This window comes from Vulpes vulpes, chromosome 2, assembly GCF_048418805.1.
Source record: "Vulpes vulpes isolate BD-2025 chromosome 2, VulVul3, whole genome shotgun sequence".
NCBI classification, from domain to species: Eukaryota; Metazoa; Chordata; class Mammalia; order Carnivora; family Canidae; genus Vulpes; species Vulpes vulpes.
The window spans coordinates 71,349,374-71,370,615 of NC_132781.1; the positions used below are offsets into that span (position 1 = coordinate 71,349,374).

Below are 21,242 nucleotides of genomic sequence, written 5' to 3' on the forward strand. Positions count from 1 at the left end.
TAATTGTAAAAATTAGATTTTAATAATAAAATGCAAATTATACAAAACCATATTAGACTAAATATATATGGATATGATCAAAAGTTTTGCCCCTGCTAATTATAATTATTACTTAAATGCTTGAACATAATAAAAAGCAAGTTATCCTATAAAGTCCATAAATATATAAATACACATGCAACTTTCAAAAAATAGGCATGCAGGAAAAAAAAGTATGCATATGGTGGTTATAGAAGAATTTTTTAAAACCCCATTTTTTATGCAAAAGTACCATAAAATATATTGTTCGCCTTTACCCACAGTAAGTTCCAATTATCCTATTTTCTATCTCTTCAATTGTAACATAGTTCACAAGCACAATATAATTAAGAGTAGATATAATTAAGTACCTGAGCACCCCAACCACTTTCTCAACTCCCAATCCATTGTGGCTTGAGTATCAGATCTCCTAAACCACATATCACACTGGACATTGGTATCCCTTTATCACCATTCACAATGAGCCCAAGTGCCCAGGTTATTATTGGATTATTGTTCTCCAATTCCCTTCTTTTCTCTTGCTCCCAATCACACCAATAGAACAACAACAACAAAAAAAAAACCTTTATCTTCATGCAACACTACATTAGTTAACAGCAAAAAACTGGCCATCTGCTTTAGTGGTTTCTTTTTATTTCTGCCAGTTCTCCTTGCATTATAGATAAGGGTTTTACGGCTGTACAGGAAGGGGGCACAGTCATGGAAAACAAAAAAAGGAGAAATACGGAGGTACACAGAGACATAAAATATGGACAGATAAACACAGAACCAGAGACATTTTCAAATCCAAGAATTGCGTTTATATACATATACAGTGTGGATGTACTGATTAAGTTTGTTTTCCTATATCAAATAGTGACCAGTCTTTCTAGGACAATATGGAGATTATTCAACTAATGTAAGCATTATTTAGAATTAATTCCTTAGCTGAGTTTCTAATTTTATCTATGTGAAAATTATGAAGAAAATTTATCCCTGACCATGATATATTAGCAGTTATATACTACTACCACTGACAACTACATATCTGCCTAACTGATAATTATATACTATATTATTATATATAGACAATTATGTACTAAGCCTTCATACATACCAGCTTGATAACAATTTTGAATAGTAACTAGTATCGAGAATTTATTGGAAAAACTTAAATGTTGAAGGTCAAATAGAAAAAAACTTATTTCAATTCTCACAGTAAGAATCCAGATAATTAGGTATTTTCCTCATCTAATGTTCAGTGTTAGCTCCATTTCAAGGTCATTAGGGATAGACAAATATAAGGAAGATCTACCAAATGCCAAACTCCATGATAAAAGCTACACATATATTTTATTCTATCTATCTCTTCAAATAACTCTGCATGGAATAAATGGTCGTTCTTGCAGATAAAAAAGTGGGCTTACAAAATCTTAAGTGACTTTAGCTTTATTGAAGGAACAATTAAATCTTTTATTTACTACCATATCTTTAGGATCTAGCACAGTTTTCTGGCTCACATTGGGTGATAACGGTTATTTGTTAACTAGTTTATTACCAAGTAACATGGTTACAGAGCTAGTTAGGTAGCAGAGCTGAAATTTTATCTCAGGAATGTAAGACTTCAAGGCCTCATCTGTCTGGGCTCAGAAGATGGAAGAAACAAGTGATCTGCATTTCTGTTTCATCTTCTCTCAAATGGCCAGAAGATTTAAGATGGGATTCTATGCAGGCAAGAATGGCCTTGATAGTGATTGATTACCTACTGGGAGTAAGACCAGAGCTCAAGAAGCCAGGTCCTGCATTTAAATCTCTTCTGGATCTCAATACTAGTTGTGTAACTTCAGTCAAGATCCTTTACCACTCGGCACCACAATGTTTTTACTGTAAAAACTGGTAATGATAATAATAGTAAGTAATATTAAAACCATAAGAATGTTATAAGGGTCAATTGTACCAATACATCTAAAGTCTATGGCTATAAAATCAGTAGTCATCATTATTATTTGCTCTGGAGAAAAGAGCAAGCCATTGCCAGATAAGTTAATTCCCTATGGTCAGGAGTGCAAATGAAGTTGGACATCTCAACAAGAGTAGGCAAGGAGACGCTACCAGGGGATGTTTCAGAAACAAGAGTATGTCCTCCTGTAGCTGTGACATCATCTTAATTCAACTGTCTATAAAGTTTCCAGTTATGTGGTATTCCTTTACGACAAGGTTGTAAGGGACTCTAATAAAAAAGTCTGTCCTCTAAGATCAGCGCTGATCAGAGGTACATACATTCCTTTATGTATGAGCAAGCTGAGTCTCAAAAGGCTGTTTATATGAAGCCCTCTATTTACAAGTCAGAAGTGGTGGCACAAAGGCAGTGGAGAAGGCCTTCTACAGAAGGAAGACAAAACAGACTTGCATTTTCTCTGGTGTGAAGTTTTAAAATTCCTAATTCAAAGTAATAAGGATAAGGTTTATATATAGAAAGCTTCTATATTGTGTAGCATCATATGGTTCAAAGTAGAGATAAGATAAAGTAGCTCACATACAACAGCAAGGATTACTTTAGCCCCAAATATTTTTTTTATACCAGGCCAATTTTCTATTTGCTTTATTAGGAATTTTTAAATACTTCTCAGAATTACTTAAAGAGGGTGGTGGTGTTCAATACGGTCCAAACATAAGTCCCATGATCTATGGCTCTGCCATGTTTGGGGCCAACTGAAATACACAGTAGGTGTTAGTTTTTAGAAACCAGAAATTTCACCTCTGAAAAGGGAATCTCTTACAATGTCTGTTCTTGCAATTTTAACCTATATTCCACTAGCAAGCATAATTTTAGATTGACTTTTTAAGCATGAATTCTGTGTATGTATGTGTGTAGAGACAGAAAAAGCAGTTCCTTTTTTTCTGATTATTAACAACAAATCAAACAGCTCTCATGGTTAGCTAATTTCTGGTTGTTATATATTCATTAAAACAAACTAGAGGGGCAGATACCATGATTAAGGAAATCAACATGTTCAAGCACTGAATATTTGTCATACACTGTACTAGATTCTCTTTGTATGCTATTTATTTAATCCTCAAAATAACTTTATGAGTGAGACATCTTTATACTGTGAAAAACCTAATTAGAATAATTGTTAGATATACAGATAATTAGAAAAACACTTGTTTAAAGGGACGTAATTATTTTATTGTCTCATACCACAAAATTTTATATGTGCCTAAGAATGTGAAAGTGAGTGCTCCATCACTCTATAAATTAAGGAAACATTTTGAATTTTTTTTTTACAAATACACATCACTTAAAACTAGATGCTTGAAGTTTTACTTTCATATCTTTAAAAAAGCACTACCATATATTGTTTAAAAAGTGTTAAATCAGGGAAGCTTTAGAAGAAAACATCAAAAGACGCGGAAGATACTTTATCCAGTTTTTACAATGACAGCAGAATGTAATTCATGTTGAAACAAGCATATGGGCCAAATATGGAATTGTATCACTGAAAAATGACAATATATTTTTTGTAGTCAATTAAAAACCAACGTAAGCCATATAGGCTAAAAATTGATTTCAGGTACTTGCTACACTACACTATGCTGAGACCTCTGAGCAGTGGCAAATACAGCTATGTCTCTTTCTTTGCTAGAATATTATTAATGTATGAAGTAGTTACTATATTATACCATTTTCATATTAATGCAAAACCAATGACAATTAGTAGAAAACTTTAAAGAGTCAATAAGGAATATAAATGTAGACTTTGCCAATTTTTAGAAAGATTCAGTGAATATTACACTAAGTTGTACAGAATTTATTTATTAAATAATTATCTTTTATAAAGTTTAACTATTGTACTTGTGCTATAAATACCAAAATGTCTAAATGAACAAAGTAGATGTTTTTTTATGAGTTGATTAGCATGTTTCAGTAAAATTTCCTTTCACCATATGTTCATATAATTGGCATTTTTTCATTAAAAGGTATATGAAAAAAATAATTTTCATTTAAATGAGACGTTTAGTTTGCATTCTGTGTATTAAAGATTGAAGAGTAGCCAACACTGAGAAATAAATAGGAACTTGGTTTGGGAAAGCAGATTTTTGTTTTTTTCTGTCTTTCAAATAGATATGCTTATTAAATTAAAAAGTATTTTAATTACAAAAAATGAAAGCCAAAAAATTCAGAATAAATGGTATAGTTAATAATTTAGCTGATTTTCCATATGTGTGGTAAAAGCCAATAATAAAACATGCAAGAGTTATTAAAAATAACAAAAATATTTGGTTATACATATATTTCAAGAGCTACTTTCAGAAATCAAATTCAAAGTTGTGTTTATTGCAGCTCATGGCACATATCATGGCCTGCAAAATTTAACTTCTATTAATATATCATAGGCAAAAGCTGCTAAATCACTGAGCAAAGATTTAGAAGAAAGGATCTAGAGCAAATAGAGACAACATTAAGCTTCACACAAAAATCTAATTGAAGGTCTTACCTTGAATGACTGGTGCTACAAGCATCATGAAGACTAGTAGCTGTGATGGCCACATGGCTATGTACTCGGGTGTGAAAGTGCCTCAAAAGCGAGCGTTCCCAATGTGAAATGAAATGTGTCTTTCTGGTTCCTCTTCTGTACTCCAAGATCGATGATTTAAAAAAAAAAATCCCTCAAACAAAAAATTCCTCAAAAATAGAAACACCAGTATCCAAAATTTGAATCCTGCAAACAAGGAGAAAAGAATGGGTTATCAAATACACGTTTTTTCATCTTAATTCTTTGAAGATTTATTTGCTGACTAGTATACCTGTATACCTCTCTCCCTTCTTCACTGTAACTTACACAGGCATCATATATAAAAATGAGTAACGCTAGAGGATAGAATTTATGCATGCATCACCATAGGTTTATTTCCCAATCTCAAAACGGACTGAAATAAATAATTCAGCTACCCTGGATAAATTAATATGAATATGCAATATCAATTTGTATAACAACAAATTAGTATTTAATTTTTATACTTTGTTAATGTGTATAAATAGACTTGGGACTTACTTTGTCCAAACATTTTCAACAAATGTCATTTTTACTAACATTAGTATAGTAAAAAGAAAAAAAATACATTCATTACCATTACTATAAGTTTAAAACAAACAAACAAAAAATTAAATGTATGAGTCTTACTTTCATTCCAGGCCTGAAATTCAATTCAAAGATTATTCCCCATTTTAACTATATTATTTTTCAAAGCATCTTTGTAAGGATCTATGAAGAGCCTAAATTTATGCTAATTAATTATGCTCAAACATGGGTAATTCATTCAAAAGAGGTTTATTGAGTGCCCAGTGAAATATAAAGCACTGGACTAGGAATATGGGATAGAACATTGAATAAAACAAGCAAACTACTCTACAGGATCTTACAATTAAGATGAGTAATATTGCTTAAAAGTTTTAAATATGTATGGAAGACATTAAAAAACTTTTAGCAGTAAGACCGTTATTTTACTGAACTGAACTGATTTTGCTGCCTTCTCTTAAAGACTGCACAGATTTATCTTAAGAAGCAAAAATACTGAGGGAGCATGACCCAAATTTTGAGGATGTCTTTCATAGTCAGCACCTTTAAAACAATCAATCGGTACAAACTGCGTTGTTCTCCTTTTCCTCTCCTTCTCTCTCTCTCTTTCCTTGTCCATCTCACTCTCTCTTCTAGTGATTGATATAGCTTAAAACAATTTCATATTTTGAGTATAGATATTATAAACTTCTGGGAAAGCTTATACAAAACAGTGATAGTTTACTGAAGACTATATTAATAAGCCTCATTCTCACAAAATAAATTCCAAAAATTTCTTAAATACTTGGCTTAGTTATAAGGCAAAATTACACAGATTTATGTGAATTTCTGGCATTATTATTTATACCATGGTAATTAAGAACATAGATTCTGGAGCAAGGCCACCCAACCTCAATTCCTAGCTCTACCAATACTGTGACCTTGGACAAGTCATTTAAGCCCTCAGTGCCTCAATTCCCTATGCTAATGGAGTAATATTATTTGATATGTGTGTATGTCATTAAATGAGCTAAAATTTGGAATCCTGAATTCTGTAAAATACAGAAAAATACGTACTGCCCTGAATAGTGTCTAGCGCTTAAGTGTTATGTCTTAATGGTTATTATACATCTCATTAGTTCTTCATTTTAACGTATTGATCCTTTTAACATGTATAAGAAGTAAGATCATTCAATAATTTAGCTCAAATGTATTTATTGAGTCATTATTGTATAGACAGGCTCCGAAAACACTAAATCTGAACACAACAGATTAAAAATAAATAATATCACTGACACATTGTAAGAAAATGAAGCTTAAAATAGACAATCTCATAATTTTCACTTTTACAAATAGGAAAAGCATTGATGAGAAAAAAGTGGTTGAGATAAAAAAAAAACTATGTGAAAAGGAATAGTGAAACATTTTCATTTTTCTCATTCGCATTCTGACTTACAGGAAATTATTCACAACTTCTCAATTGCCATAAATAACTTTTTCCAAAATTAACTTTTGAAAAAATTGTTAATTTAAAATTTCATTAAAACTCATGTAATAATTAATGGACATTTAAAGAAGAACACTAAAATTGATTGACACATCAACAAGTAAACAATGTCTCCTTACTCTCAACATTCAGTTACTGTGTTTCTCCACTGAGTAGAGGTCAAAAATTGGTGTTAGATGTGTGTAGGCATATAGACATACACTAACACATATATAAATATATATAGAAATACTTTGCCACTGGAAATAACTGTGGGTAGCTACTAGGTGAATCATTTATTCATTAATTGAAAAATATACACAAAATATTAACCAAAGTAGATACCGAGCATGCAGATTAAGTAGAACAATTTTTTTCACAACTCACACTGTAGTGGTTAAAACAGAACATAGGAAGTGAATTCACAAGATAAAGAAGAGAAGAATAAACATGATTCTATTACCTATCATATGCCAAGCAATGTTCTGTATATTATACAATTATCTGATTTAATTCTCCATACAAATCTATAAAGTAGATAATACCGTCTCATGTTTACTGAGGAGGAAAATCAGAAATGTTATGCAGCAAGAATTTCAAACCAAATGTCTAATTCTAAACCAATATTCTTTGCTCTCTCTATAGTAGAAATGAATAAGAAAATATAGGAGGAGAGTTATATTAATTGTGCAAAGAAAGGGAACAACGTAGCTATTTTCCAAAAAAAAAAAAAAAACCACAGGTGTTTCTTTTTTTTTTTTTTAATTTTTTATTTATTTATGATAGTCACAGAGAGAGAGAGAGAGAGGCAGAGTCACAGGCAGAGGGAGAAGCAGGTTCCATGCACCGGGAGCCCGACGTGGGATTCGATCCCGGGTCTCCAGGATCGCGCCCTGGGCCAAAGGCAGGCACCAGGTGTTTCTTAAATATGTTATTAGATTGTGAAGAATGGAGGAACAGCATGGATACAGTACGTAGGAGCAGAGGGACAAAAAGAAAAGACATGTTTAAAAAGAAAACTAGCCTAATTCTAACATTGTGTCTTTTAGGGACAGGGAGGATTATTTCCATGTAGAAATAGGAGTATTGCTATTGTGAAGTCTGGTTTTCCTGAAAACCAGAATACTTTATGTATTTCCACATTGATGAAAACAGTGAGAGAAAGTGACTTTATAGAAAGGATAAGAAATGCATATTATTTATTAATAATAATTTAGGATATCACAACAGGACACAAAACCACGTCTACTAGGATATTTCACATTGGATTTGAGCACAGGAATTTGTTTTCATGAGTATTGTGTCAACAGAGGTGGGGAAAGGAATTGAGAAGAACAGAAGCTATTATGTGACTAGAGGGTAGCATGTTCTTACAATCCAGCATCACCACCTGACTACCATTCACCCAGAGCCCCAAAATAATGTGCTAATTTGGGGGCACATTGAACAAAATGGCAATAATTAAGCAATATAAATTTTAATACATAATTTGAGAGAAGAGAATATTCATAACCTATAGAAAGATTTACCATTACTGTTTGCATACTAATATAAAAGGAAAACATAAAAAAAACTTCCTGGGATGATTTTTTTCCTAATTTATATGTTATTAACTACCAAAACAATGAGTTTCATCTGAAAGGGATTTCCACTCAAAATATTTCTGAAACAAAGTTCTTCAAAAACACAGAGAGAAGAAAAACCAAGAAAAGGCATTAGGGACTCATTAAGTCACATATAACAGGACAATTACTCATTAAAAAAAAAAAAAAAGGTGTACTAATGAATAAAGCATTTAACAAATCAACTTCAAAATACATTTCCATCTCCAACAAAATTTCTTTCGCCTTCTCTATGTACCATGCACTGTAATACTATAGGGTCAAGTGGGGAGAGGTTAGCCACAAGTCTAAAATGTGACAGCCCTTTTAAAACCACTTGCAGTAAAATATAAAGGCTAAAAGGTATATTCATCAATAATTATAGTGCTGTGCAAAATGTAGTATGTGTTACATGAGATGTTCTAGGAAAATAAAATGAAAAGCTGTCAGATTTTCTTTTGTAAATGTAAGGGATTTAAAAATCACTCTTGACACAAACTGTTGGTTGCCACAAGCGAGGGGATGGGGGGTGGTAACGGATAACATGGGCAAAAGGGAGTGGGAGATACAGGCCTCGTGATGAAATGAATTAAGTCACAGGGATAAAAGGTACAGCACAGGAATATGGTCAATGGTATTGTAACAGCAGCATTGTATGCTGACAGATGGCTACACTTGTGGTGAGCATCATATAACATAGACTCATCCAATCAATATACTTTACACATGAAACTATTGTAACTTTGCAAGGCAACTGTAATTCAATTTAAAAAATTATGCTGACCTAATATTATGCTGCTAGGGCAAGTTTGCCTACCTTTCTGCATCTTTTTCTTCAACTATAAAAGAACAATATTAACCCTGCAAGTTGGTTGTGAGATTTAGAGATAATATAAATTATTGTGTGATACAGAGACTATCAAGGATTGTGTATGCCTGTCAGTGTGTCTATCATTTACTAATTTCTGTTGTTTTCTTTATTCTTCAAAATTGAGGGATAAATCAGATACCCAATCTCTACCCCTCTCACGTATATGGTTAGGTGACTAACAGCACAGTTTGAAGTGTGCACGCTCTCCTTGAGATTCTATAGCTGAACTAAACAATGTGAGGTTTCATAAGAAGAATTTTCAGTGTTTCTCTTTTATCAAATTTATTACTTATGACACTAATTTCCAATAAGGAATCAACACACTAATGTTTTAATCATTCTTGAAAGATGGCATTTCTAATTTTTATCAAAGATTACCACAATATGGCAAACAGTTTTGCCTGTTACCCTCTCCAAAATTGGGAAAGAATATATTCTACTGTAGTCCTTGATTAGGTACTTGGGAGTTTATATGTCCTCAAACAAAACTGCCAACTTCATAGCTCTTCAAATATTCAAAATTAAAAAGTGAGGTTGATAAAAGTGTCCTGATTTACATCATTAATATTTAAGATTATAATTATTATGAAAGTGTGTGATTTCACTGCAGTTTCATTAAAAGTTAGAAAAAAATCACAACATGAAAAAATATTCTACAAATGTTTTATATAACTAAAGCCTTTTCTCATAAACTACACAGAAAGGCATTCCTTATTTGTTGGATTCAGACTAACTTATACTCCCATTTAACACATTTAAACTCTGAAGGTGTTTGAACTTTTGTTATTTCTGAAGCACAAAGTTCTTTTAAACCAACATTGATTTTACATTGGGGAAATTCTCACCTTAAATTCAAGTGTCATAATTTGTTTCTCCAATTCAAGTTTTTTATATACCCCTCTTAGATCATACTTGAAAGCTTTCATTTTTACTGTATATTTGCTTCCTTTCTATACTCCAAATTGATATTAGTATTATAATCTGAATGCTATTCATCTTGGAATTCTTGCCTTCATTTCAGTTACTCTTAATCACATTTCTGTAAGACAATTCACTCTCAATCTTTTTCCAAGGAAAATTGCATTCTATTATTATACTTTTCCCTTCACAATAATCTATACAAGATACTATATCCTTTTTGTAATATTTGTACAGTTTCCCAAGTAATATATAACTACAAACTTACTCCATATGAACTTTATAAATTTCAGTTAATCCATATTTTATTTTGCCAATTAGCTTCTTTCTACCATATAGGACTGTTTGAGAGATTACTTTTTGTACAAGTTTGGTACATATGGCTATTTTAATAATTAACTGGTTTATGGTCCTACAACCCCATTGCTAATTACAATACAGGAGTTTCTCGTTTAACATTGATTTTTACCCTTCATTCCATAACGAAAAATTATAGTTATTACTCAAAGGAAAACAAAACAAAACAAACAACCTGACTTTAGAAGTGTTTATAAACATCACTTGGGTGTTATCAGTATTCTTCCAAAGTTAGTAAATGAATTTGGAAATTTAAATGATTTGAAATTACATTAAAAGAAGAAATTACATTAAGAAATCAAATATTTATCACAATTCTTCTCCATAAATTATCTTTTTTGTGACCTCAAACTGACATATGTAAACTTATGAAAAGTAATATAAAGGAGATTAGCTATTTTATTTTATCATCTGTCACTACCTTAACAAGTAACTGTCTGCTACAGAGCATCTAGATAAAATGATTCATGTGCACACAGCTCACTACATTTGCATATAAGAACCATCCGTTGTAACCAAAAAGAGCAAACAAAGTATTTTTGAGAAATATTAATTTAATAAGGCTGGAAAACATATTTCACCTACTTAGTCATGCATAGATGCTTAGATGAGAGGCTTTAATGCTCATTATTCAAATTTAAGAGTATAAGATTTCTATGATTTATTAGTATTACATAATCATAAGCACATATACAGCAATGCTTCATAGTCCATGTCCTATGAAATGACAGGTGACCTTTTCTGCCAAAAGTGCCTTTCGAAAAGCAGTTCTACATGGAAGACTCCTTCTGATGTGAACGGAAGCTCTATGAAATAGTTAACTCTCAGGAAAAAAGAAGCAGGGCAGCACAACAAAACATCAGACTATAAGACGGATTCCCCAAATTACAAATCATTGAAATGTCTGGTGTGATCATCAGTGGGTAGCAGCAAAAAAAAAATAAAAATAAAAATAAATTACAGTAGTTTATAATGAGTGTATATATACATATATATGTATATTTTAAAATATATATGTATTTTAAAGGTCAGTAATAATTGACGGTTTCTGAAACCTCTTAGTATTCTGTTTCTCTTAAAGTTTTCTTGGTTCTTGCAAAAAGACTTGTCTATTATTTCTTAACCAAGAAGGTGCATGTGGGTATACTATTAGCTTTGGTCCTTTTATCAAACTGATTTTAAAGATTAAACATTTTGTCTTAATAGTTTAACTCTTCAAACAAAAGCATTCGAATAAGTTTTAAGGGTCTTTTCTGTATTTATGGAGTCAAAAACCATTATACTACTATATTACAATTAAAAAGTACTTATCAAAAAAAAAAGTACTTATCTACGGAGGTGGGGGATGGGATAAATAGGTGATGAGATTAAGAAATGAGATGATTGTGATGAGCACTGAGTAATATATGGAAGTGTTAAATTAACCACACTGAATACCTGAAACTAATAGAACACTGTAAACTAACTGGAATTAAAATAAAATCTTAAAAAATGTTGAGGCACCTGGGTGGCTCAGTTGGTTAAGCATCTGACTCTTGATTTAGGCTCAGATAAGATCTCAGGATCCAGCCCTACATTGGGGTCCTGCTCAGTGGGGAGTATGCCTGTCTCCCTCTGCCCTCCTGTACACACTCTTGCTCTCTCTCTCTCTCTCTAGCTCTCTCCTCCCACAAATAAATCTTAAAAACTTTGAATTTTTTTGAAACTTAAAAAAATTAAAAACTTACATAGATTAAAAAACCAAAACAAACAAAAAAACCTACGAACACAAAAAAGGAAAGAGTGCTAGCTATACAGATGAATCACATACATTCCACTAACTTTTGATTGGTCCTACTATGTTTCACAGAGGACCCTGTACCTTAGCCATCCTAGGGTACTTGCAGACTCTCGAATGTGCTGTCTTTTCTCATCTTCAAGCCTCCATCCCCTTTCTTATAACTTCATTCATTCTTCAAACTGCAATTAAACAACTTCTTTTTTTTTTAAGATTTTATTTATTTATTCATGAGAGTCACAGAGAGAGAGAGAGAGAGAGAGAGAGAGAGGCAGAGACACAGGCAGAGGGAGAAGCAGGGTCCATGCAGGGAGCCCAACAAGTTAACTTGATCCCAGGTCTCCAGGACCACACCCCAGGCTGAAGGCATTGCTAAACCTCTGAGCCACCCAGGGCTGCCCCAACTTCTTTATATTCTTACTGTCTAGCATTGGATCAAGTACACAGTATCCAATAAATTATGATACTATAGATAAATGATAGAGGGATCAATACTAGCTAGTGGTGAGAAAATTCTCTTCCTTTTCATTGGAGAAAACGATCAGGAGACACAGTTTCAGAGATGAGGAAAAGAAGGGAGACATGAAAACTATAAAATTCTTATGCATGAATTTCTTTTTAGAATCATATAAAAATTGACTTTCTCATAAAAAAAACTGGAGCAAGGTGAATATTCAACTACATACCTACAATTGTGTGTGAATAAATTATTTGCATCAATTTTTTTAAAGTATTTATCGAGTGGCAATTAGGAGCTGAATAATGTAGTAATAAATACTTTCTTAAATGGTACTAGATTCCTTTGGACATTCAGAGGACAGAAACAATCATCTTCCACATGTGTTTCTTTGGCAAAGTGTACCAAGAGATCTTCAGTAAATACAAACAATATAAACTATTTTTGGTAATAGGATACACACACACACACACACACACACACACGTAACATATATATGGCATGATTCTTGCATTGTAGAAAGATGAAGAGAAGGAAGAGTAGGAAGAGAACAATGCAGAAGCAGGATAGAGGAGGGGAACAGATAACAGGAAATACAAATAATAAAATATAAATCCAAATATCATAAAGAAGAGAGTTTAAAAAATAGAGGAAATAATCAAGCTTGGAAGATCTAGAAGACCTGCAAGAAGAGAAAGGTAATTAGGCTAGAATGTGAAGATATGACTGAAATGTGTCAGAGTTTTGTAATATATAAAAGCTAAACATTATATAAGTTAAACATTATATAAACATTATATAAATACATAAAAATTACTGCAGGTACTGTCTTTAAAGAATGAAAAAATCTTTACAGGGGATCCCTGGGTGGCTCAGTGGTTTGGTGCCTGCCTTTGGCCCAGGGCACAGTCCTGGAGTCCTGGGATCGAGTCCCGCCTCGGGCTCCCGGCATGGAGCCTGCTTCTCCCTCTGCCTGTGTCTCTGCCTCTCTCTTTCTCTCTCTCTCTATCATGAATAAATAAATAAAATCTTTAAAAAAATCTTTATAGTGAATATATTCCAAAACATTTTATGATCCTCTATTTCTTCTAAACACTTCAATATTTTGTTCTGAATTTAACTTGTGTAAATGATCTCTGGTTTGAAATAAAGAGCCTGAGTTAATACATATACTAACTGGAATAGAGATATTACATGAATCATTACATTAATGAACTAACTAGTATTTAGATAGTACCTAACATGACACTACACAAAGATAATGCAGTCTTCACATTTTCATGACATGACACTTTTGTCAGGATTCCAAACTTTCCTAACACTGCTTAGTGGCTATAATGCTATTTGAGATCAAATATGATTCCAGAGAATCACAACACTTTTAGATACAATGGTACTTATATACATTTGGCAATGCATTACTACCATATAACAAACTATAACTGTACTATTTAACTTTATAGATGTAGATTTCCTAACACTCAAGTCAAATACAACCTGGAAGAAACAAACCATGTATGTACGTGTCTTGATTTAGAACTGGATGTAGGTATACGTTCTTGATCCTTTATTTCTGCATTAAAAAAACTTAGCTCCTATCTTCAAGTATTCAATATTGCATAAGCCAGAGTCATCAGGAACAGCAAGAATAGAAGGCACAACATGAAATGTAGAATGAGAAAATGTGTTAAATCTTCTCCCTTCAAACTGTGAGCCGTAAGACCATAGGCCGCTTACTTCAATTCTCTATAGCATAATGTTCACATCTGAAATTAATCTATATTACACCAGGTACTTATAGGCTTAAATACAGGTAACATATATATGGTACCTATAAAGATCCCTGGCAAGAGGGGACATTTATTAAGTGAAAAAAAAACTTTCTTTTCACTTAATGAAAGGTTTTATATTCAAAAGTAGGGTTAAAAATGATAAATGATACTACATTTGGGGGTGAATAGTACAGAAGAACATTTGATAGGAGTTTGTGAGTGGTTAAACAGGAAAGCAGATAGAATCAGAAGGTACACTGGAAACATTCCACTTTTGGAAGATTAAATTGGTAGTGGTTTATAGAAGAAAATGGGGAAGAAAGAAAAAATACCTTAGGCTAACGGTGGAAATGACAATATTTGCCAGATTTAGTGGTAGGTGTTCACAGTGACCTACAAGTCTAAAATTGTGATTTAAAATATCGATTATTTGAAATAAGTCAAGACAATGTTTCAAATTGTAGAAATACCACAGTAACATGTTTTTCAGTGAGTGAAGGACAAATAAATCAGGATGGGAAATGGAAGGAAAACACAGAGGATGGGCAAAGAAGATAGAGGAAAAAAGTTAAATCAAATTGAAAGTAGGAAGTGTAGTTTAGGAATAAAACTGGATTTTCCTACAACTTTCACTCAAGTCTCCATTCTTCTCTCATTTCTACCCTATCTCCTCCACAACTTTCAGAAAGGTCAGAGCAAAGAAAGACCTATTTGTATTCAATTATTTTTTTAAAGGTTACTTGCAACACTTTTTGAGCAAGGAAATGCTAAATCTCAAAACTGAAAACTAGCACATGACTTTTCTCATTGCTTAAGTAAAGCACCTACCTCCTTATAATTATATTTCAAATATAGTCTGAAGCAATGTTAGAAAACAAGTAATCTAGGAAGGTAATTTTAATAAGAAAGTTCTCTAGAGTAAAAGTCCCATGTAATTGTCTTTCAGATAATGTTATAATCTAATAAGTGTCTATTAATGTTTAGGAACAAATTTGGATTTAATGAACATGGCTATTTTTGGCTTTAGGGCAGCATATCATTTAACCATGAAACAGATTGATGTTTTACACAGGATCATTTTCTTGAGAAGTGTCCTTGAGTTACCCTCTTCCCTGAGATCCTACAAAGCATCTGATTGAAGTCTGTTTTCAACAGGCTTTGAAGAAGAAATTATTTGTTTCCACTGATATGTGCAATTGGAAATAAAATAAGTTTGACATTAAGGTAAATAAAAATAAGTACATTAATGAAACTAGTTTGCAAAACAATTCAATTGTTTTAAATGAGATGAAACTAAAAAATGGGTCTCATACTCCTTCCATGTATCTGACTTAGAAAATAGACCTTTTACTTCACTTTTCAGGAATGAAAATACAGTTGACCTTTGCACAATGCAGGGAACTGGGGGCACCAATTCCCTGTAGTCAAAAATCCAGGTATAACTTTTGACTCTACAAAAACTTAATCTACTAGTAGCCTTACCAATAACATAAATAATTGATTAACAGATATTTTGCATACTATATGTGCTATATACTGTATTTTTACAATAAAGCAAGAAAAAAGAAAATATGAAGAAAATAATAGAAAATATATTTACAGTATTATACTGTATTTATTAGGAAAAAAAAATCCTTCTATGGGTGGACCCATGCAGTTGAAGCCCATGTTATCCAAAAGTCACCTATACTCATAAAATCTCAACTCGTTATTATCAATGTTAGCGGTTAAAAATAAGCTTGAGACCCCGGATAGCCAGGGGAATTTTAAAAAAGAAAACCATAGCTGGGGGCATCACAATGCCAGATTGCAGGTTGTACTACAAAGCTGCGGTCATCAAGACAGTGTGGTACTGGCACAAAAACAGACACATAGATCAATGGAACAGAATAAGGAATCCAGAAGTGGACCCTCAACTTTATGGTCAACTAATATTCGACAAAGCAGGAAAGACTATCCACTGGAAAAAAGTCTCTTCAATAAATGGTGCTGGGAAAATTGGACATCCACATGCAGAAGAATGAAACTAGACCACTCTCTTGCATCAGACACAAAGATAAACTCAAAAGGGATGAAAGATCTAAATGTGAGATAAGATTCAATAAAAATCCTAGAGGAGAACACAGTCAACACCCTTTTGAACTTGGCCACAGTAACTTCTTGCAAGATACATCCATGAAGGCAAGGGAAACAAAAGCAAAAATGAACTATTGAGACTTCATCAAGGTAAGAAGCTTTTGCACAGCCAAAGATACAGTCAACAAAACTAAAAGACAACCTACAGAATGGGAGAAGATATTTGCAAATGACGTATCAGATAAAGGGCTAGTCTCTAAGATCTATAAAGAACTTACTAAACTCAACAGCAAAGAAACAAACAATCCAATCATGAAATGGGCAAAAGACATGAACAGAAATCTCACAGAGGAAGACATAGACATGGCCAACAAGCACATGAGAAAATGCTCCGCATCACTTGCCATCAGGGAAATACAAATCAAAACCACAATGAGATCCACCTCACACCACTGAGAATGGGGAAAATTAACAAGACAGGAAACAACAAATGTTGGAGAGGATGTGGAGAAAGGGGAACCCTCTTGCACTGTTGCTGGGAATGTGAACTGGTGCGGCCACTCTGGAAAACTGTGTGGAGGTTCCTCAAAGAGTTAAAAATAGACCTGCCCTATGACCCAGCAACTGCACTGCTAGGGATTTACCCCAAAGATACAGATGCAATGAAACGCCGGGACACCTGCACCCCGATGTCTATAGCAGCAATGTCCGCAATAGCCAAACTGTGGAAGGAGCCTCGGTGTCCATCGAAAGATGATGGATAAAGAAGATGTGGTCTATGTATAGAGTGAAATATTACTCAGCCATTAGAAATGACAAATACCCACCATTTGCTTTGACATGGATGGACCTGGAGAGTATTATGCTGAGTGAAATAAGTCAATCGGAGAAGGACAAATATTATATGGTCTCATTCATTTGAGGAACATAAAAAATAGTGAAAGGGAATAAAGGGGAAAGGAGAAAAAAAGAGTGGGAAATATCAGAAAGGGAGACAGAACATGAGAGACTCCTAACTCGGAAATGAACAAGGGGTAGTGGAAGGGGAGGTGGGGGTGGGGGTGACTGGGTGACGGGCAATGAGGGGGGCACTTGATGGGATGAGCACTGGGTGTTATGCTATATGTTGGCAAATTGAACACCAATAAAAAATAAATTTATAAAAAAATTAAAAAAATAAAAACAAGCTAGAATGAACATAGCTATTATTTAAAAGGATATTCAAAAAAACAACAACTGGTTTACAATATGTCATTTATGATTATAATCAAGATTTGATTTCTATGTTTCCGAGAAAAGTTCAAATCTGGAGGAGGTCCAGCTCCTTGCTCAACAGGGAGCCTGCTTCTCCCACTGCCTCTCCCACCTGCTTGTGTGTTCCCTCTGACTCTGTCTCTCTCAAATAAATAAATAAATAAATAAATAAATAAATAAATAAATAAAATCTGAAGAAAGAAATCAGGAAGGGCAAGCATTCAGAATATATAAAGTATCTATTTCAGGGTTCCTGGGTAGCTCAGTCACTTGAACATCTACATTTGGCTCAGGTCATGATCCCAGAGTCCGGGGATCGAGCCCCACATTGGGCTCCCTGCTCAGTGGGGAGTCTGCTTTGCCCTCTCCCTCTGCCATTGCCCATGCTTATGTGCTCGCTCTCTCGCTCTCTCACTCTCTTGCTCTCTCTCTCTCTCTCTCTCTCTCTCTCTCAAATAAATAAATAAATAACCCAGAGAGGTTTCTAGCCCCTTCCAGCATGAGTTTATAGAGAGAAAACAGCTATCGATAACTTTGGAAGTGAGCTATGACTAGAACTCAACCATTCTGGCACACTAATCTTGGACTTCCACTTCTTAGAACTGTGAGAAATAAACTTCTGTTGTATGTTAGAAACATATTCTATGGTATTTTTGTTATAGATTCCTGTGCTTAAACAACCATTTATGGAATATAAGGTGCTTTTAGCTAGGTAAGGCTCATATTTAATTTCATTCATCTCATGCACTTTATTCATCTCATTCATGAAATAGAGGTCTAGGACACAGACATACACTGATATATTCTAACTTCAGATAGAGAGAAATCATGCAATTAACAGAAAGCCTTCATTATCTTCACTTTTAAGTAATTCCTACCTAGCACCATGTACGTCTTTGATACATTTGAATAGACACCAGCGATCCATTTTATTCATGCTTGTTTTGGGTGAGTGAGGGTAAGACCACAGACTTCATTAGGTGAATAATTCAGAAATGGTGACTTGGGAGGTTCTTAGATGCCAAGTAAATGCTTCTTAAATTATACAAAAAGCTGAAAACAATCAGGAAAAAGAATAAATAGATATTTCCCAATAAAATGTTGAAGATTTCAAAATCTATCAATCTCACTCCAATCAGCATGCTATTTAATTCTATTAAAGTATTTTTTCCAAAAAGGAACTGAGATTACTTTGAATGCTAATAAAGAAAAAGCAGATGTATCTCCAAAGTAGTATCATTTGTGACTTTGTCATACTTATTTTAATGTCAAGAATAAAAAAAATCGACAGTGGCACTGGGTGGCTCAGTTATTTAAGCTTCTGACTATTGATTTTGGCTCAGGTCAAGATCTCAGGGTCCTGGAATCAAGCCCAAGTTGGGCTTTATGCCCAGTGCTCCTCAGCTTGAGATTCCCTCTCCCTCTCCCCCTGCCCATCTCCTCAAATAAAAAATTTTTAAAAATTAAGAATCAACAAATAAACAGTCAAGTTAGCTCAAATGTTTCTAATACTTGTTGGATTTTTATTATCTACAGAGGACTTATGATTGGGCTAGATTAGTACTGTCTTATGCTGTTTTCTTTTTGGCAATGTTGTGAATTGAAATCACCTAAGTACGTCAAGATTGAAAACCATGATGATATACTCTAGTGTAAGTTTGTGTAAAATTAAAGTTCCAAGGTTTGATTTAAAACCAACAAAATCACATTTTCTCCTATAAAAATCTAAAACATATCATGAAAACAAATAGCACTACAGTTGAGATTAGTTATTTCCATAGATAGGAACAATGAACTTTAAACATCAAATCAGATGACCAGAATCATATAAAGCCATATTAATGAATTCAGGGGACTGAAGCAGAAAAATATCTCATTTCTTAACACTATTTCTTGAAAACAATGCCAGTTACAAAGAAACTGTCTTAAAGTTTAGAATAGAGAAGTTATAAGAAATGAGGTAGTAATGTCCAATTCATTCTATTCCAATTCCTTCAGGCAGATAAGGAAAAATATACATCTACTCATGCTTTCTTTGAAGGCTTTCCAAAACCAAGAGGAACGGAGGGGGGAAGCTAAATCTCATTATGAGCTAGATGACTATATCAGTTTCACTGAGGCTTAGTTATCATGACTGGTAAGTTCCATTCATCTCTTTCATATAAACATTTTGACTGTAAACCCCTGATATTCACATTGTAAAAAAAAATTCAGTAAGTCTCCATTTCAAAAGCAGTTTTAACAAGGATTAAAGGAGAAAAATACGATACTGGAAACTTTTTAAAAATGTGTATCAGACAACGTCTAAAAATAATTCCTTTAGAACTTCCTGAAATAAAGAGGATATCTATATTTTAGATAACGTTCTTGAGATTATGAAAGAAATGTACTGTCTTTTATGATTCATAAAGTATTCCAATAAAGCTTTTCCATATTTCATTCCTTGTAGTGGTATATCAGGAGCAACCAGGCAGGGGAAAAAAAACACATGTTTTGAAATTATCTCATCTCAGTAGGATACACCTAGATAGGTCTCAAATTAAACACCTTCCTTAATGGCCCATTATGGAGTATCAGTGCCTAAAATACTCAAAGGGAGCCAGGGACCATTACTGCCAAAGGAGAGTTTCTAAGGTTGTAGCATATGATGCAATATTTCTGCTGTAACTTTAGCTTGACTGGAAGTTTATTTAAACACATATTTATGGTTTTAAAATCAATAGCTACCACAGTAAGGTTTAGCATGACCTCAAGACACAGATTAAAAATATGGGTACATCAATGAATTTTTATAGTTAGGTTCTAATAATTAGCACATATAGGTAGACTTGTGAAACTGGTCTTTTTATAGAAGTCTTTTTGAAAGACAGATACTTGGATCCCAAAATGGAGTCTTTGCGGGGAAGAAAAAAAAAAACTAAAGTAAATTTAATATTTATAATATAATGAATTTAGTAAAAATCATCATCCTAACAACTATTCTTTAGGGATTCTTAGTAAGTGTTAACACACTGACAGCATTTCTACATGAATTATTTCTGTTTACTCTAATAATATAAAATAACTAAACAACTATAAAATGGAAACATTGGCATTCCAACTTTTAGGGTAAAAAGGCCAGTTTTCCCATCAAGAATACCTCCTCAACATCTAGAGCTTTAATTGGTTTGCAAAAGAGCAGACAGGGGATAAAAAGGAATCAGAATAAAACAATCTTTTTGTTCCATTCATCTTACTGCAGTTTCCCCTATTACTGTAGAAACTGACATGTAGAATAAGGAAAAGCTAAAGAGGATAAAATTAGGTCTGGGGATAAGTAAGTAAAGTTTATGTGGAAAGAAAAAAATCAAAGAAAGAAAAAAGAACAGGTGATTTCTTTTTTCTAAAAGAACTCTCTATTTATTCATGAGAGACATAGAGAGGCAGAGACATAGGCAGAGGGAGAAACAGCCTCCCTACTGGGAGCCCGATGGTGGACTCGGGCCCAGGACCCTAGGATCACAACCTGAGCCGAAGGTAGACACTCAACCACTGAGCCACCCAGGTGCCAAAGAATACATGATGTCTAAGTCAGGTCCTTTTAAGATTCCCACAG

The 21,242-nt window shown here is 33.4% G+C and overlaps 1 protein-coding gene across 49 annotated transcripts in view; it reads right to left on the reverse strand.

Moving 5' to 3' along the window:
• ADGRL3 (adhesion G protein-coupled receptor L3) overlaps window positions 1-21,242 on the reverse strand; it is an 808,546-nt gene that overhangs the window by 510,247 nt on the left and 277,057 nt on the right. For all 49 annotated transcript variants that reach the window (XM_072748899.1, XM_072748903.1, XM_072748906.1 and 46 more), the window contains one exon: window positions 4,518-4,742. In XM_072748899.1, coding sequence (XP_072605000.1) covers window positions 4,518-4,572 — 55 coding nt within the window. In that variant the 5' untranslated portion in view covers window positions 4,573-4,742. The remainder of the gene's footprint in view (window positions 1-4,517; window positions 4,743-21,242) is intronic.